The 19,778-nt window shown below is 42.2% G+C and overlaps 1 protein-coding gene across 1 annotated transcript; it reads right to left on the reverse strand.

Annotated features, from left to right (window-relative positions):
• Positions 1-2,930: 2,930 nt before the first annotated feature.
• LOC135376105 (uncharacterized) lies at positions 2,931-13,328 on the reverse strand. Its single transcript, XM_064608679.1, has 2 exons — positions 11,375-13,328; positions 2,931-7,968 (listed from the first exon to the last, which is right to left on the reverse strand). Exon 2 carries the CDS (start codon positions 5,494-5,496, stop codon positions 4,048-4,050), a length of 1,449 nt encoding a protein of 482 aa, XP_064464749.1. The 5' UTR covers positions 5,497-7,968; positions 11,375-13,328; the 3' UTR covers positions 2,931-4,047.
• Between the last annotated feature and the right edge of the window lie 6,450 nt (positions 13,329-19,778).

The following is a 19,778-nucleotide window of genomic DNA, read 5'->3' on the forward strand; positions in this document are numbered from 1 at the left end:
AGAAAATGTAGAACATATTGGTTGACTTTGAACGTGTCGAAGCAACAAGAAACGGTCGAGGACGGTCTGCGTCTCCAGCTAAGTCTCCCAACGTGGTTTATGTTACACGACGAGCTCGTTGCAACAACTATCATTAGAAAAGACCCAAGGACAGTATAGTGAAGTCTGTCTTCGGATCTTCCCAAATCCTAAGAGTGCCTGTGCGCAGAGAGCATGTACAATATTCCAACTAGGCAGACTTTATTCTGAAGGGTACTCTACCTAAAAGTTCAAACTATTGCTAAACGTTTCTGGCGCTAAAAAGGAAGACCTCTGTTCAATCTACGTCTGAGCAGCCTGTTCTTAGCGTACCATACTCCCACGACTTAGCGCACAGTAGTAGTTATTGGCCATCAGTTTAGCCCATTTAAAATTTGAAAGTTATTGCATCGTACAGTGAGTCAATACAAGCGGTCAGTTGACAGACAAGACAGAGTGGACACGAAGGTTTAATTTATTTAAATCAAAGACGTCATTCGGAAGAAGGCAGCGACATCAGTCATATTCATCGCCAGCCAGCGTCTTGATGGTTGCGGAGTGTCACACCGTGTGGCGCCATATTTTCAAAGCATCACACTAGGGGGCAGCATCCTCGTCATCACGGTGGCTATCGTGGAAGGCAGATAAAAATGCTAGTGGCGGCCGTGCATGAACAATAATTGCAATAGTAACCCTACATGTATTGGCAAACGTCAACAATCCGCTTCTTATCAAGTGTGAAACTATAAATATGTGATAGCAAAAGAACTGACCACCATTCAAATCGAACTGGCAAACGAGATAGGTGATTTCATTCCATTCATTGCCGGCTCAGGACGTTTTGGAGTGACACTGCATTTTCGAAAATGTATATAACACAGGCACCCTGTTGCATAGCCCATTATGGTACGGGCAAACGTGATCAACCACTGCCACATTATTCTGCTCCTCTTTATCAAGTCGGATCTGGTTATTTCTCTGATTTAGTGCAGCAGTTTATACCTATACTAACGAAGAAGGTAGCTCCCTACGTGAGTCGAAAGCTCCTCGACACTGGACGACACATAGCAGAAGAAGTTAAGCAGGGATCAACGTTTAGAGAAGCTCTAAGGAAAGGAGTTCGTCGTACAATCCATTCAACACGTGACGAGTTGCTTCAGAGGCTCAGAGGAAAAGGAAGGAAAAGAAAACAATCTGTCAACAATAAAAGCAAACGTAAGAGGGTGGGTCGGTCAGTAAAATCTCTGAAGAAGCGAAGAAAGGTCGATTTTTTTACTAGAGAAAATGTCTAGCATCGCAATATTACATAAGGATTCCTGCCTCTGCATCACTAACCAATTGGAACTGTTTTCTCTTCCTCCAACAAACTTTTCCTTGGAGAAGTCAGAATATGTGGAGTTTTTTCCAGTTTCTGCCCCTACAGCAAGTGGTGTAATCGAATATAATGTTCCAGGTCTCGGTGGTGGATTCTTTGACTTGCAGTCTAGTTTTCTACACATTCAATGCAAAATTGTACGGAAAAATGGAGATACAGCATCAAGTACAGTTGGCAGTACAGTGACACCAGATAGTGTGATACCTGTGCAAGCATTTGCATCCTCACTCTTTCATCATGTCCACGTCTACCTTAATTCGACACTGGTTTCTAACTTCGAAAATTATGCATATCGTTCATACTTGGACATAATAACAAATGCTAATAATGTTACTCAAACTCACACCCTCTCTGCAATGCTCTACGAACCAGATCCAGTGGGAGAATCTGAAAATTTTGCCGCTCCTGTTGAGGCAAAAGGAATTTTTGCACGCTACAAACGGACCAAAGGTTCGACACTCTGCGATCTTTATTCCCCTATCTTCAGTGATATATGTCAACAGGAAAAGTTTCTTCTCAATGGAGTCGACATAAGAGTTGTCCTTCGTCAGAACACAGATGATTTTGGACTTCTTGCACCTGCCAGCGAGACTGAAAAACACACTATAGAGTTTTCACGAATTGTGTTGTACCTGCGACGTGTGCAGGTTTCTCCAAGTGTACTCGTCGGCATCGAACGAAGACTTCAGACAACTCCAGCATCATACCTCCTTCGAGGATTAGAGATTAAGTACAGGACAATTGCTCCAAATCAATCTCAAGTGATTTTCGATGACCTTTACAGTGAACGAGTTCCCTCAAAGCTGACAGTATTGATGGTTAGAAGTGAAGCTTACCAGGGTAACAGACAAAGGAATCCATTTAAACTTGAAAATTTCAAGCTTAAGAGAGCTGTGCTTGATGTTGCTGGACAGCAGTACACAGATGACTTTGACATTCAACGATCGATCTACTCTAAAGGATATATGAATTTGCTTCACAAGCTGAAGCGGAAAGACATACCTCTAGCTCCGGCTGCATATGAGAAAGAAACGTTTATGCTCTATTTATTTATTTATTTATTTATTTCCATACCCTCAGGGCCATGAGGCATTGAAGAGGGGAGGGGCAGTACAACATTGGGAAACAAATCGAAAAAAAAAGGACAACATGGAACAAGTCTCAGTCTCTGTAGAGATAATGACACATAAAATAGCACAAAAAGGTTAGTCATCAAAGTAAATCAGATAAGGTGTCCCTGAAGGTGGGCGAGTCCTGGATGGAAGCAACAGTACGAGGCAACCTGTTCCATTCCAACGCGGTGCGAACAAAGAAGGAGTTAGAGAAGGCATTTACTCTACTACCATCTCACTCCAGATGTGGAAGTGCAGTCGCTGAGTCCTGTGGTACAAGCCAATGTTCGTCTCACCATAACATTTGATGGAAATCTTACAGAGGCTGTTACAGTTCTCTTTGTTTCAGAGAGTGTACTCAGAAGTTTTCACCAACCAACTTCAGACACAATGACAGATTGATAGAAACACTTGTCCAAAAAAATTTCCCAAGAAAAACAGAGGATATGTCATGCTGTAGTGTACTATGAGCATTCAATAAAATTTCAGTTTGCCTGAAAAGAGCTTTATTTGTCAACTTAATTTGCACACTATATAATGAATCATTGATAATAAAAAAAATCTCATCTGAGATAGGCTATTTACAAACAGTGACTTGTAAACAAAGACATTGTTGATGATTACATACATGCTATTAGAAACTGGTTATTTCATACACATACAGTCAAACTCCTTTATAGCGAACACCTTTTTAACAAAAATACCACTACAGCAAATTTTTTTGCGGTCCTGCTGGAGCCCTATAGGTCGAATAATGGACATCCTTTTTAACGAAAATACCTTTACTGCGAATTTTTTTTGCTGTCCCCTGAGTTTCGTTGTAAAGGAGTTTGACTGTATAATCAAAAATTTTCTGACACGGATCATTTACAAACAGTGACTCTCATCTGAGACAGGCTATTTGCAAACACTGACTTGCAAACAAAGACGTTGTTATAGATTACATACATGCTATTAGAAACTGGTTATCACATACTCTTATAATCAAATTCTTAGAAAACAGGTTATTTCACACACATATAATCAAATTCATCTGAGACGGTCCATTTACAAACAGTGACTTGCAGACAAAGTCAGTTGTTATTTCCATCGCAAATGCATGCAGCAATACAGGAAAGCAAACTGTCTCTTTCACTCACATCAAGAGCTACACATTACTTCAGGAAGACATGAAATTCATCAGACCAGGTCTCAGCTTAGTCATCACTCGTGGCTAACAAATATCCTCTAGCTCCTAACTCACAGTTGTAAGTAATCCCACACGGACAACCATAGATGTGGAATAATGCAATAGCTTTAGTTCATGGTTCTAACATGACATTGTTCTAATATATGACAAACCATAGCTATATGGATGTAACATCTTTATTACAATTTTTTTCTGTGGGACCAGGAATAGAAGGGCAACATCTGTTGCGGGGGTGATAACAGATGAGTTCCCTCCTACTCCCGTATGCCAACTCTGTAATGAAACCTTGTGACGGTGCACACCCCAACACCATCGCTTCATTAGAGAGACCAATCCATACACATTAAAAAAATTCAACCATAGCCAAAAGGTAGCGTGTCAATTCCATCATCACAAATGAAGCGTTTCGTATCCAGTGGATTGAGGGCTATTTTTGTCACTGACACACTTTTGTTGACATTGTCCTTGTGCACAATGAGGTTCTGTTTAACTTTATGCATTGTGCCCTGCTCGAGAGCATTCGTGTACATAGAGAAGTGGAGTTTTTGTGCTTCACATTGTTTAACACCCTTAGCGCGATTGTACTGCTTTTTGCTGCACAGATCGAGGGCGTACAGCTTTGGCTTCAGACAACAGAAGCCAAGAATGTGATCACGAGGAAGCTCATTTTTAAACTTTCCTAGTACCATCCTGTTTTTTGTCGAATAGAGTGGGTGATCAGGGTCATATCCAGAGTTGTCTAGATGCTCGTCAGCTAGTTCGTGGAGTACTTTATCGTCACTCAGCATCACAATGTAAGAATCAGTGTCCATGTATAGCAGTCGTGTATCAGGGGCTACACGGAGAAGATGATTATGATAAAAATCAAACATCTTCAGCTTAGACAATTCTAATATTGTGAAGCCCAGGTACAGCGGTTGCTTCATGCGAAGAACAGACTGACTAAATTGGAACAAGATGACGTGAGAGCTCAGAGGGCGGAACTGTTTCAAGTTTGGTTTACGTAGAAGCTTCAACACTTGCTCATCTGTTACTGTGAGGCAACAATTTACGAATTTCCTGACTTGCATACATGTCCTGCCATATACACTATTAATCGTTAGCTTTGATTGCTGTTTCTCAAATGCGTTTGTAGCTCGCTTCCGAAGTTCGTGATTGAAGTCGACATAGGATCGCAGAAAGGGCTTTTGATTGAACTTGAGAACCCTGTGAACTTTAGTGAGACGCAACCCCAATTGCAGATACAGTTGCAAATTGCGATAGTGGAGAAAGTACCTCTCTTTATCAAATAATGTTAGCAACAGTTTTGCTTCGGTAGCTTTCTGTGGAAGATTGAACTTCTTCATGAGCGCCTTCTGATAGTCTGACAATAGCTCATAACGAACGGACATTTTTTCAGGGGCAACGGGAAGATCTCTGTGGCGTTCATGAGTTGCTCGGTCATACACTAGGTCTACATCAAGAAAGTAACCCACAGGGTAAGAAAGTAACCCACAGTAACCCACATCTCGTATCTGAGCTATATCCAAGTTAACAATTTCCTCCTCAGTGAGCCACTCAAATCCTCCGTAAGGCAATGGTTCTCTCATGACTGCTCCATACAGGCCATTTACATCAATGTAGTTAATTATTTTTTTTTCTTTTTCGGGATCAAACTGTTCTGTTCCTGGCCCATTCGCAGTTGCTTTTCTCAGGGAGCACTGTGTGACACCTCCTCGTAAGCCATTCTCGATGAGCAGGTACGCGTTGGGGTCGTTAATTAGTTCTAGTTCTACCTGACTCATTTTTAGTGCACAAGACATGCTTAATCCTGGAAGGGATACAAAATGAAACGGTTCAATCTTGTGCACATCGAGTGTCCACTTTCGAAAGTTCTGAAACACATCTGCTAAAAGCAGTGTGTCTGTCAGAAGCTATAAGTCCGAATACTCTCCAAGACTCTTGAGCCGAAATTTTTCATACACATTCTGCGCGTGGTTGTAGTCTTGTTCACTTACTTCGGTTCCATTCAAAATGTTAAAGAACTTATCTCGAGGTGGTAGCGAAGGCTCATCATAGGCTTCAAAACTGGTGACAAAGTTATAACAGAAGACCCCCTTACGAACAACCAGCTGAAAGTGTTCCTCATTTGGAAAAAACTGGCGAAGGCATTGAAAGTTGGATTCACCTTTATCACGTAGATTTTTCACCAGTGTTTCAAGGCTTGCGTTCAGAAAACTCAAACTGTCCAAGAATCGATAAGAGCCGATGTCAATTGCTTTAAATTTTTGACAGCTGGTGGCAATCACGTTGATGTCTGACTTCTTAAGCAGATGTAAATGAGACAGGAGAAAACTCATGTCATAGTTAGCATTATGTGCAATGATTGGAATCTTGGGTGGCACTCTCAGTTTCAGGTTACACGTCTGACATAGTGTTTGTCGAAATTCTCCGCTTACATGGTCATGGTCTCGAACTTTTTGTCTTTTAGCAAAGGATTCTTTGCAGATATTACAATGAGTGGCTGCTGTATGTTGACGCTCATTCTCTTCGGTCATTTCTAGAGGTGCAAAAGCATGTATCCATCCTAAAATTTTGTCATGCAATTTCCGCAGCAGCTCCATAAATACTGTGACACAATTAGGACCACGGAAAAGATGCTTTTGCAACACGTGTGAGTCGGATGCACGTATAACCAAAAGGCAAAATGAGGAAGGACAGTGATCCTCATACACGTTTGTTTCCTCCAAACAAGGTGACAAAACACTTTCAAAATCATATACACAGTAGAAAGGGACTTCCGACATGAGATGTTCCCCGGCAAATGCTACCGTCTCTCCCTTCTTAGGGTAAATTGTCTTAGCAACCTTCTGATGCAAACACATCTTTAAATGATCACTGAGGATTCTGTCTGATGAGAAGCCCATCATACACCTCTTGCAATGAAACCGTCCGCTAGGTTGAAATAATCCATTAAAATTTGTGATAAGCAGAAAATGAGAGTCGATTAGCAACAGATCCACATGTTTCTCACGCTCGTCATCGACAACCTTGATGGGGTACAGAGATTTGTCTTCCCTTTCGTAGGCGTACACATTGATACTGATACCATTATTTTTTTCGAATGCTTCAACCTCTTTTGGGAAAGCTACCGGGAATGTTTTCGGAAAAACATACTCAGAAATATATGGTCTGTATGAAGATGCCCTACGCCTGCGATAACCAGTAGCAGGATGCAGTGCAGCTATTACAGAGAAGGCAAAACACATGTTCTGCTCATCTTCATGCAAACCAAAGTCCACACACAACAGAGAACGAAACTTATGCTTCAATTCTTGCGGTAACTCAAACTGGGCACATCCAATCAGTTGAGGCATCAAACGTCCAATGTTCATGATACAGGCATGAATGCGAAAGAGAAAAAAACCTGAACCTTCTACTTCGAGGTTTTCCAAATTTTGTGCTATTTCAGCAGTCACTTGAGTGATAGAAGGTTCTACATCTGCCTCTGACCATACTGTCACTACTTTGGAAGGCACGAAACTAATTTCGAGCTGTAACTCATCGTCTGGCGTGTGACGACCAAGTTCCACTTTAAGCAATACAAAATAGCGCAGTGGGAAACCAAAGTGTCGTAAGACATCAGCAATGTACTGTCTGTACTCGTGAAAAAAGGTTGTAACATCATGTCCGCTAACGTCCCTGTCATGTAAATGTAGCTCGAACCGATTAGTATAGTTTCGCAGTGTGCACAAAGTCTCACAAAAAGGAATGCAGGGGGCTTGAAGATTGTGAACATTTGCCAAGTGAATCTGAAGACCTAATGCTGTTGCATAATACTGCCGTTCGTGCTGGGAGCATAAGTGACACGTCACCATATCTCATCACTTTTTCTTCGAATTGGTGAAGATAATATCTGGCGAAATGACTTTTTTACCATCTTTGGTAAACCGTTCTTTCTTCTCCATTTTGAGATTTGGAAGCAGTTGCATTTCCTCTAGCTCTTCCTCCGACAATTTTTTGAAGCGTCCAGGTAGATACACTTTCACTGGCTTGTCATTTTCCATGCGGAGCTCCACGTATACTGCCTCGCCATACATAGTGTCAATTTTCTGAATGTCCAGCACTTCGAACTTTTCGTTTTTGGGTATGTTGCTCATTTTCTGAATTTCACCGTCACCACATTTTTTCAGTTTATCCAACTTTTCCATGACGGATGACATAGCTTACTTGTGTTATGGAGGCTTCGCTGTTATGATGACAATTTGCTTTCTCCTCTTGCTGTATAGAATGAACTGAAAGAGAAGAATAGATTTGTAAACTCTTACATCTTCCACAGGAATATGTAACACACCTCCTCAGTCTTACGTTCTGAATGAAGAACCACTCTCTATGTCCGCTCTTATATAGCGATTGCATGCAGCTCTCTAACATGTGTGCACAGCCTTGAACGTCTACATCCTTGCAACGTTATACGTGAAGACATGTTTCAGCGTGTCCTATCTAACTTCATTGGTCTGGTAACTAACATACCTGCGTGCACAACCTTAAATGTCTACAACCTTGAACGTGTGTACTTCGACTTTGGGCAAGCTTAGAGCACAGACTTGTCTTTGCTTTTTGTTGTAGCCTTCCATTATGGAATGCTCCTGGTCTGATAACTAACACGGCTGTGCGCAACCTTGAATGTCTACAACCTTGAAGGTCTGTATTTCAGTTTAGCCAATCTGAGAGTGATGTACAGGCTCGTCTTTGCTGTAACCTTCCTTTATGTAATGTTGCGATTTCATAGCATGCTTCATTCGTTTGCAAAAGATGGCTGAGGTTGGACCTTATAGGTTTACCACTCCGGTCTCAATGACCATATCAGGTCAAAGCCAGAGTGGAAAGACGACACTTGTTACACGTCTAATTAAACATAGAGCTGCTGTCTTCGACAAACCATTTGATCATATATTGTACATATACTTGTACAAACAACCAATCTTTGATAATTTTCCAGAGGTAACCTTCAGTCAGGATATTCCTACTAATCTTGATACTGTAAGAAATTCTTTAATTATATTTGATGATTGCTTAGCTGACAAACAAAGGCTCAAAGAAATCTGCAATTTTTATGTAGCTGGCTGTCACCACCTCAACTGTTCAGCTATTTTCATAACACAATATTTATTTATTAATGATCCTTTGTATAGATGCATTCAGTTTAACAGCAGTGCCTTAATTTTATGTTGTTCCGCCCGCACTGCGGACCAAATGCAAATACTTTCACGACAACTGTTTGGTCGAAAGAAAAGTGAACTACTGCCAAGTATATATAAAGATGCTTGCAAGAAACCATATTCATATCTTGTAATTGACCTATCCCAAAACTGTTCAGACCAATTTAGGGTGTGGACTAATATATTTCCAGACGACCAGCGACAAATAGTATATAAAACATGAAACGTGTCAAGAAGAATATTCATTTCCTTCAGTTGCTTGCTGATGCAAAGTTGCCGGAGCAACGTTATTTTCTCCTGGAACATGCTACGAGAGAGCAACTAACTGCTATTCGAGAGATTTGAATGAATCTTTGTAAAGGAAACATTAAGGTAGCTCCAAGAGTGAGAAATCAGTTGCAACCTTATGCAACACCTATCCGCTTTTTGGCAAAACGAGACACTACAGGAGTGAAGAAAGTTCGAAAGGTATTGCAACAATCTGGTGGTTTTCAACAGTTCCTTTTGCCACCTTTGCTGGGTCTCCTCTCGACTTTAGGTGGAAGGGCGATAGCAAAAGCAATCGGAGTGTAGTCGATGCAGAAATACGAGCTTGTGCCTTACCGGGAAACCCCCATCCCACAGATATTGAAGAAAGATGAACCAGACGATATCAAAGCAAAAGAGATAATCCAATATCTTCACTCCTTGCTACATCCCACTGTGAGTGAGAGCACACCTACACTGGGTTCAACAACAGCGAGAGAAGAGGAAACACAGACCGAGGAAAGAAGTAATACTGTCGTTGATTTCATGAGCAGTGGCTATAAAATCAGATCAGAAAACCTATTACGTCTTCTGGAACCAACGATCTCATGGGATAGGAAAACATTTCAGATAATTGTCGACGGTGAGCGAGTAGACAATACTAATATAATTGACCTCGTATACTATCTCGTGACGAAAGCAAGAAATGTTCAAAGGCCACCCTATTTTGATCGGATTTTGCCGCTATTGGTCAAGCTAAACTTACCAGCACTTATTGTGCACCCATCTCGTCTTCAAAAACATACAGCAGAGAAAACTCTGGCCACTCCTTCACCACATTCCGTAAGTGAAGCTTCCACACCTCGATGTGCGTCACCACCGCTCACACGAGCCGCGAAGCGCGCACGACAGCTCACATGGACACCGTACTGAACTCCGAGGAGAGAGGCTACTTCGAAGAAGAAAAAATACTGTCACACTTCCCTCCAAGACATCATAAAAAGGTATTAGCTATGCTTCAGCTGATGACAACGGTTCTGGCTTACGACGAGTACGGAAGAGTTATCTGTCACGGAAAGGTGGTGCCACACTCATCTATTGTTGAGCTTTTGAAGTACGAACTTCACAACAGGCAACCTCCCTGGATGAGAGGAGACGTTTCAGCTACAATCAACGCTTATCTATCACTCGATGCTCTTAGAGTTTGCAGTAGGAAGAAGTACTAATGGCAGCCTACTATGACCCGCAACATGTCGGCAGCTTTGGTGGAGTGCAGAGACTTGCTCGAGCCATTGGCGAAAAGAAGGACAAAGTCACTAAATTTCTGGAGACAAGTGATGTGTACAGTTTGCATAAGGAATACAAGCGACCCACGAAGTTTCGAAAAACCATTGCACTTGGACTTCGTGAACTATTCCAGGCTGACCTAAAGGATTTGCAAAGTCTAAAGAACCAGAACGATGGTTTTCGCTATTTGCTCTTTTGTATAGATGCTTTCTCTCGGCTTCTTGCCATTGTACCTATTCGTAATAAACGATCTCCCGAGGTTATTCGAGCTTTTAAACTTGCCTTTAAAAGAATTGGGACACCCAAGCTTTTGCACACAGATCGTGGAACAGAATTTACAAACAAGGTGGTACAACAGTTTCTGAAAGCAAGGGGGATCCGGCTCATCCATACAAATTCTCCTATGAAGGCCAGTATCGCCGAGCGATCTCAGCGAACAATTGTGACCACACTGTACCGTATCTTCACATTCCAGGGTCACAAGCGATATGTGAACATTTTACCTCAAGTAGTGAAAGCTTACAACAATCGCGTACACAGATCGCTTTCTGCCAGACCAGTGGACGTAAAGAAAGAAAACGAGCACATTTTCCGAGAGAGACTGTACCCCAGCCCGGTTGGACCACCAAAAAAGCCGCGCTACAGTGTTGGAGACGTAGTGAGAATTGCAAAATACAGACATCAGCTAATAAAACGTTATTTAGGGTCATTTACGTCAGAACTCTTCGTGGTGAGAGCGATCAAGTTAGGGTATCCTAACACGTACCTATTACGTGATCTTAAAAATGAAGACATCATTGGTGGGTTTTATGAGAGTGAAATTGTACGAGTGAGAGAGGTTCCAAAAGTAGAGAAGATCATAAAACGACGAGTTAGAAATGGGAAGCTTCAGTACTTGGTTCAGTTCACTGGCAGTCTGGACAAGAAGTGGATCGCAGAAAATTACCTTGGTTTGTAATGACCAGTCAAGACAAGTCAGCCGCCGATGACACAACATGGCCTGAGGTTGATCCTCGGCTTGATGGCGCATGGTTGTCATCATCAGACGCAGATGAAGAGCAGCCTGTGCTAGGTAGAGATGTGTGTGGCAGATGGAGAAGAGGTTACACACACGAATTTCGGATGCAGCCTGTGTGTCGTCTCAAACACGTCTCCTACAAAGAGATATTGGAATGTGGGTTAACACAAGTAGGCAAAACTTCGCACGTGGAAGCTTTTAAAATTGTGACGGATATGGTGTTGTTTCAAGCGCTGCCAGATCAACCTCCTGACAGGGTTACTTGGAAAACTGCAAAAACAATGTATGCCAGAGTTCACACCGCCTGTACGTTTGCCTCGGAATCACCTTTTGCCTTACTTGCTGAATGGTCACGTCACGTGGACGAAATTTTGACATATGCTGACGAGGTTGACGCCATGCATCTTGCTGCCGAGAGTCTATGTTTCATGGAACAAGCCGAGTCTGAAGGTTGGCACTACTTAACAGGCTACATCAGCAAGCTAACACTTGACCTCTTCAAACATCGACTGGTGCACAATGGAGCATAAAAAAAATAATCACCGCTCATGTATCAGGGAAATAAAAATGTACATTTGTACTAAGCCCTCTCATTTCATTGTGAGTGAACAGACATGGATAGATGTTTGTGTGTTCGCTTCTCCGTTGTGTGGCACACGTTTTTGCTTGTTGTGGTGATCATCGAGCTAACGAAGCTTCCATCCTCTTCCCTTCAGCTTCATCAGGGCAATTGCAGCAAAGAAGCTGAACTGAAAAATATGTTTATGTACATTCGTGCCCTTCTGACTTGCTTGTGGTACGCATTTGGAGTGAAAACGGTAAACCGAAGCGTTCTGGTGTTACCCTAACACGAAACGAAACATGCCAGCTGCAAAAATGCTTAGAGACAGCCAATCTTACAAGGACCTATTACGATAACGAATGCTCAGATGTATGCTGTTTGTGCTTAGAACGTGAGTTAAAACTTCGCCGCTGCCCAGGCAACATTTACTCTCTTGGCAGAACAATTGGTCGACATCAGTCTGGCTATGGAATCTCACTATCTAAAAGGGCTGTGATCTCACTGTCCTTGTATCTAAATAAAAAAAAATGTAACTGTTTGCAAACGTTTTCACTTCCTGTGATGGGCTAGGAAAGCATTCCTTAAATCACAAAGACCTGCATGTCGCCACTGAAAGCGGGAGGCATGAAACCTTGTCGTTCCTCATATTTGCATTTCCATAAATGACTTGCATGTTCATAGAAAAGCATTATATATATATATATATGTATTGCAAAAGAGGAGGGCAAATCCATGTACTTACCACAGTCTGTTTTTCCAGTCAAACACTCTCACGGAGAAAAAAATCTTCATCTGGAATCCCGAGTGGATTAACTTGAAAAAAAAAAGTTTTCCACCTCTTCTCCATTGTATAGCACACATTTTTGCCTTGTTGTCAAGGAAGATCTCAAACTCTTCCCTTCAACCTCCTCGGAGTAGTTACAGCAAATGAAGGAAGATGAACTGGAAAATATGTTTTATGTCAAACCAAAATCAAACGATTAAAAGAAAAAACACCGTTTCACTAAGTTTAAATGCAAAGAAACATGCAGTAGCAAGACTGAGCATTTCCTAAAGTAGGCTTTCCCCCAACGCATGTAGGAGTTGGGTGAAGACTAGCTACATCTCACAAATGAAGGTAGACACATTCCTTTCTTTCTGACGTGTTTGCCATTGACGTGCAGGTGAAGTGTTCTGTTGTTACCCGAAGATGAAATGAAAGAGAGAAGCTAAAAAATGCTTAGAAGAAGTCGATCTTACAAGCCCAAAATGTGAGATGACCCTTCAACCTCGTCGGAGTAGTTACAACAAAGACGATGAACTGGAAAATATGTTTTATGAAGAACCAAAGTCAAACAATTAAAAACAACACAGTTCCGCTGAATTGAAATGCAAAGAAACAAGCAATCCAGCAAGACTGAGCATTTCCTAACGTTGACTTCCCGCAACGCACGTAGAAGTTAGGTGAAGACGACTTGTAAATTAGCAATGTCCTCCAAAACATACAACGCAATTCAATGTCCTAAATAAAAAAATAATGTTGTACTGTTTGCAATCGTTTATTTTTCATTTCATCTACTGCGACGATCTAAGAAGGTGCACTTTAAAACCACAAAGATTTGCATGTCGGCAGTGGGAAGGAATGAACCTGTTTTCTTTTTTTCTTTCACGTACATGCATTCCATAAATGGCTGTGACCTTGCACGCTCACAGGGGAAGAACTTATAACAAGAGAAAAGAAAAAAGCATGTACTCACCTTAGTCTGCTTTTCCAGTCAAACACCCGCACGGAAAAACCTGAGCTTGAATGTCAAGTGAATCCACCTGAAAACAATCAAGTGGCATTCACTTGGCATTCCAGCTCAGTCCGGAAAGCGTTGCGGACGAACCGTCTTATATAGAAGTCGCTTCGTTTGCCTATGAGACTGCAGCGTCGACCGTCTCGCCCCAAAGACGTGATGAGGAAAGTGATATTATCGTTTATCCTTGAGAGGTAATTACGGCTTTACCCGGGCTGGCTCGCTCTGTTCAGAAATCAAAGCAGTCAGCATGGAGGTAGCTGTCATTAGTATACTGCGTCTTTTTTTCTTCTTCTTTTTCCTGCGGCGCAACATGTATCGCATAGTAATTATTTTTCCTGTCTTCGAGTTGCAAAGGCGACACCGGCTAGAGTAAAAAGGTACGACCTTTATCCAACGAGTTGTCTTATATGCAAATGCTTGCTATTGCAATAACATCGTGTATCTTCGAGCGTTTATTCGACTTGCTCGCGTACTCATGCAAATCAGCAGAAGAGATATCACAGTCTGAGTGGAAACAGCGTGACCTTCAGCCATCCCGTCGTCTAATATGCAAAGCGTCGCTAACACAACAACATCTTAACGGAATACGGAAAAAGTGATCTTATCATTTCTCGAGAGTCAATCGTGTCGTACACAAAAACGGATTAATGGGGAGAGGTAGCCTGGTCGACTGCAAGTCCAAGCATGTTTAATGAAATCTCTACAATGAACATCATGATGTTCCCCCATGATGCGTCGGATGTCGAATTTCGAAGCGGTAAGCCTTTTGTCGGTTACACGCCCTTAGCACCCTGTCCATAATCACTTCTCAATACTAGCTATGCCATATCCTTGCAATTCGCAACGATGTTGTGGCGGGGGCCGGTGCATTTTTCTTTTTTTCGATCGGTTGTCGAAGGTCAGAGCTGTAGGCTCTAGCTGTTTTTTTTTTTTTTCGGTTACGCTCTTAGCGCTCTGAAGTTTAAGTATATACTGTCTCCTCGCACTTCGGAAGGAGTCGATTGGCTCATCAACCATTTCCATTAGGCAGACGATAGCGAGGTGTCCTACTTGTCGACTTTAAAACGTAATAAGAAAAAAAAATATTTGAACAATGTTGTGCCATGTATGAATCGAGCTATCGTTTTATCCTTGCAGGGATCCAATAAACAAAATACAGAAGCCGACACTGAAGATTTTTGTTTAAGTTTAATTTGTACAAGCTTTCGCGTGGGGGTCCACGCTTCCTCTGTATTTGTTTATGGGATCTACAGGACTTGACTCCCCTCTTCGTATACGCTTTTGCAGGATCGAGTAAGAATTGTGCAACTATCCATAAAGAATTAATCTTCGTAATCTTATTATTATTTTTTTTACTAAGATCCTTAGATGGATGAACGGTTATGGCACATTTCTGATTTCATAACTAAGCTAATTATTCATTGTTAACGTAGTTTGTTTAAAACAAGAGGTATATCATTCTGATGGAACTACACAATTAAGATGACATTCAGTGAGTGCATCCTACAGGCAAGCAAAGGGGTTGATGCCCCCACGTGGTCAGCCACAACTGGTCAGGTTTAAAATCTGCGAGAGGGTGGAGGTAAACTTATTAAGAAGTATAACGACAGCTTCGTGGGCTGGTTCAACCTTCGTGAGATGATGGGGAGCTGCTGTAGTGGGACTGGGGGGTAGTTCAGTCATAATTAAAATACGATCTTGCAACTGTGCTTTTTATGTAGTTCCTTCTAATCTAGAGTAGGCATTCAACCTAATTATAATAAGAAGCGCGTGTTGCGCGTGCGAGGGACTTGCTGGAGGCTGGCTTACGATATGGGGGCTGGTGCCCACGTGGTTAATTCCTCAGATGACACAGTGAGGTCGGTATCACTCTGACGTGGTTTACTCCAACACAGTAGGGCGTGCACCTAATTATAATATTAAGAAAGGCATGTTGCAGGGATGGCTTACCAGATGGAGTCGTGAAAGTGGGCTGGTGCCCACGTGGTTAATTCCTCAGATGATACAGTGAGGTCAGTATCTGTGGGCTGGCGCTCACGTGGTTTAGCCCTAATTAACATTCGCAAGAGCCGGATGGGGCGGGGACGGGGGCGGTCTTGTTTGTTGATGCTAAATACGCTAGCTAGCGTATCTAGCAATTGTTTTGCTAGATAGGCACTGCTAGATACACTAGCTTTTCTGACTACTACAAGTGTGTAATTTCTCCCATATTTCAAAATGCCTAAGACCTGTTTTTATGATATCCTCGTATGACTCATAGTGACGTATGCAAAACCTGTCCATCTCTTCGATGATGTTTCCGTTGTAGAGCAACGGTTTGTTCTGTGTTCCAGTGTGCTTCAACACCTAATAAAAGGTATGCCTCTACTCATTTCATTGGTTCAAATGTTGTGCCCTTACTAATTCTCTGGTGGCGCTTCCTGAATCGTTCAAATTGAGGATTACCTCCGTGTGCTGTGTGTCACATAACGCTTAGGAATTGAATTAAAAATTCTGTTCCTGCCCGTTTCGTGCTTTTAAGATCACCCAATCTTGATGGATTGAGAATTATGTAAACTGATTTACGAAAAATATGACTCGTTTTTGTGCAAGAAAGATGCTTGTGCTTTCAATGATTCTGCGCACGAGTCCACTCGTAACCTGCCGGTATAAGTACGTTGCCCCTGCCTTGACAGGATCGGGGAACAATATGGTGAGTTCGCTCGATAACTGGGTGCTCCCATGACCTGGAGCACATGAAGAGCAGGAAAACACACACATACACAAATTCGAGCTTCATATTTTCAGCTTTATTGCGAGAGTCTTTTCTTTCACCTCGTCACGTGCCTGTAAGAGAGAGAGTAAAGCCTTTAGTTTGCTGCAGAGTTTGAGGTAACTCGTTACTGTAACTAAGTTCTTTTTTTTGGTAACTTGTAACTTAACTCGGCACTTTTGCGACGTGGTAACTTTAAGAGAAATTCGTTTCTTTGTCGACTAACTTTGCCAAAGTAACTTAAGTTCCAAGTTACCTTTAATTCGCTTTTCACTCACGTCCACATATTTTCTTGCTTTCTCTCCGATTCCTTCACGACATTTCTTTTGTGCCATAAAACGTGGTATTCAATCAGTGACAGTATTTTATTCAGAAAGTAAAGAAACGGCTACCACTGAAATGAAGCTGAACCATTATGCGCCCACAACGTCATCATGACGTTGGTGGGCGCACTGAAACCGAAACAAATCGCAAGGAGAGGGCTGGGTTCCACGAACGGGCACTTGTTCGCTGCCTGCCATGGAAAGAAAAGTAGGACCGAAGGTCGCGTCCCTTTCAGAGACACCATTCGTAACCCCCTCAAGACATTTGGCTTTCGGGCGTGATCTTGTTCACATCTATGTAGCTTCGAGCGTAGTTCGACTCTAGCAAATTGGTGGCGCTGTCGAACACTATGACGTCATTTGTTTACACGCAGGGAGAGGGGTATTATTGGACATAAACCAAAAACGATCTAAGCGTGTTTCACTCTTCCGCAGGCAACTCAAGATCTAATTCAACTGCTCACGCGCGCTGCACCTGCGTAATGCTATTTTGTGTAGGAAGTAAGTTGGAAGTAACTTTTTCTTTCTTTAAGTAACTCAGTAACTGCGAGTTATATTTCGGGCTTTAGAACTTCGTTCCTAACTTAATTACGTTTCTCACACGGCAGCTTAACTCGTAAAGAGTTCTTTTTGACGGGTAACTTCTCAGTCTATGGTTTGCTGCAACCTAAAAAATGCTCTTCCCACTCCAGCCTTTTTTTTTTCACTTTGCAGTAAAAGTCTGAAATATACAATGTGCGCTCTTATGTGATACCCCTGTCGATAAGATGGCTCGCTTATCGTTCCAAATGTGTACCCTAGGCTGTTAAAATGCACGAGCCCAATCCAATCCAATTAATGGAGCGTGAAAGTGATGTCCAATATGGCGAAAACCCGCCCTCATCTTGTAAAGCAGTATATGAGAAACATTTCCGAAGAATACTTCTGCCCAAAACTTTTTAAGTGGCGCAATTTCATTTACAAAATCGCTGCCGCAGTTAGAGCTTCGAGTGTCCGAACAGCAGACCACACCCTCTCTTGTCTAACGTCTGTGAGAGAGGGTCTTCTCATTCGTTGTTAGAAAAAAAATCGTCTGCTGGTTTGAAAATCAGCATGGCGAGCTCTTCCTCGTTGACTGCTATTCAATATATGATCTTTTCTAGGAAAACAAATCATATGCAGCCTGTCAAAATAGCAGTGATGGCCAGTAGTTAACTAGATGTAGTTAACAACAACAACAACATAGATGAATGGATGATGATGATGATGTGGGGTGTTTTTCTGCATTGAGTGCAGGACCCTACCCCATTCCAAAAAGGTTCACATGAAAGGATGACGAGGGAAGGAAATCCCTACAGTTCGTGAAGGAGGCCGGTGGCCCTCAGAAAGGAAAGAAGAGCGCCAAGTGCACGGCACTGGTGTCCAGGGTTACTCCATGGGCCGAGAACTTTGAGGATGTTGAATGGCCTCTGATCCAGCATTTGAAGTTGAGATTTAAAGGCCCGTCGCTCGCGTACTTACTGGCTGCAGTCTTCGAGTATGTGTCGAATTGTTGCCGGGAAACCACAAGTTGTACACAGCGCCGTGGTGCTGTGGCCCAGCCTATACCGGAGAGCAGGGGTGAATGCGACGCTAAGTCGTAAACGACGCACTAGGGACGTAAAGAGGCGAGGGAAACCGCCTGGCATTTCAAATGAAAGCGTTGGGTCAACAGCATACAGAAGCGACCACCGGGTGATGTCATGACACCATTCCTGATGGGCCCAGGGCGACGTCAACGCGGACAAGAGGGAGCGCCTATCTCCATTCGAAAGTATGATGGAGACTGCTGAGCGGCGATGGTGAGGCGTAGATGTAGCTAAACTACCAGATTGTAGTTAAAAAGTAGTTATCAACTACCTGCAGAAATGCAGTGTGCAACTGCTAGTTAAACTACTATTTTAAGTAGTTAACTACAGTAGTTAGGTTACTGAAGGCGCCAACTACTTCCGATTTTGCCGCAAGCTTTACGGCACGATTGTGCTTCCGACTTTTATCTCGAGCTGCTTGTTTGATGAGAACGGAGCTGCAGAGCAATTGTTCCCTGCATGTATACTACATCTTCACTTTTAATGCTTGTCAAGTGAAGCCTCATTTGCTGCGAAATAATTCTGCAACTTAGTTTATCGCGTAGACACAGAAAGAATCCCGCCGCAAGCTTTATATATGACGATCGTAGCAATGGCTTGAGCATAAGTTTATCACTGCTTGTGATTCATATATAGGTGTCTGAGAACACTACAAGGGATTGGTGTTGATGGACAACGTTAAGTATAGTTATAGGTGTAGTTAAACTACATTGCAGTAGTTAAAGAAGTACTTTCTAACTACTCCCCCAAAAAGTAGTTAAACTACTACTTAAACTACTCAGTGGCAAAGTAATTAGTAGTTATAGTTAAACTACTGTAGAGGTAGTTAGTGGTCATCACTGCAAAATAGTGGCCTAATCTTCGTTGCTTCAATGCAACCGTTCCTTCCTTCTGCCGAAGAGCTCAGGGATGGGCAGTAATACTCATATTTTGTATTATAATACTAATACATAATACTCCCTAGAAATCAGTATTATAATACATATATAAATACATTTCAGAAATGAGTATTATAATACATAATACTAATACTTCTCTGTATTACACGAGTAATACTTGTAATACATTGATACTTAACTTGGGGAGAAAGGAACAGAAGAATTACTTAGACATATGCCCATTACTTATCGAGACAATCATTCTCCAATGACGTCGTATTCACTCTTACATTCTTGCACGTGGCTTGATCTTTCCGAATACGATCAGACAGCGCTGATCAATTCGATCGTAGTGAACAACTTGCTCTCACTGTGGTAGAGCCCTGATTTCATCCACTCTGGACTATAAAATGTGGGCCGTTCAAAAAC

Source organism: Ornithodoros turicata, unplaced genomic scaffold (assembly GCF_037126465.1).
Source record: "Ornithodoros turicata isolate Travis unplaced genomic scaffold, ASM3712646v1 ctg00001033.1, whole genome shotgun sequence".
Taxonomy (NCBI): Eukaryota; Metazoa; Arthropoda; class Arachnida; order Ixodida; family Argasidae; genus Ornithodoros; species Ornithodoros turicata.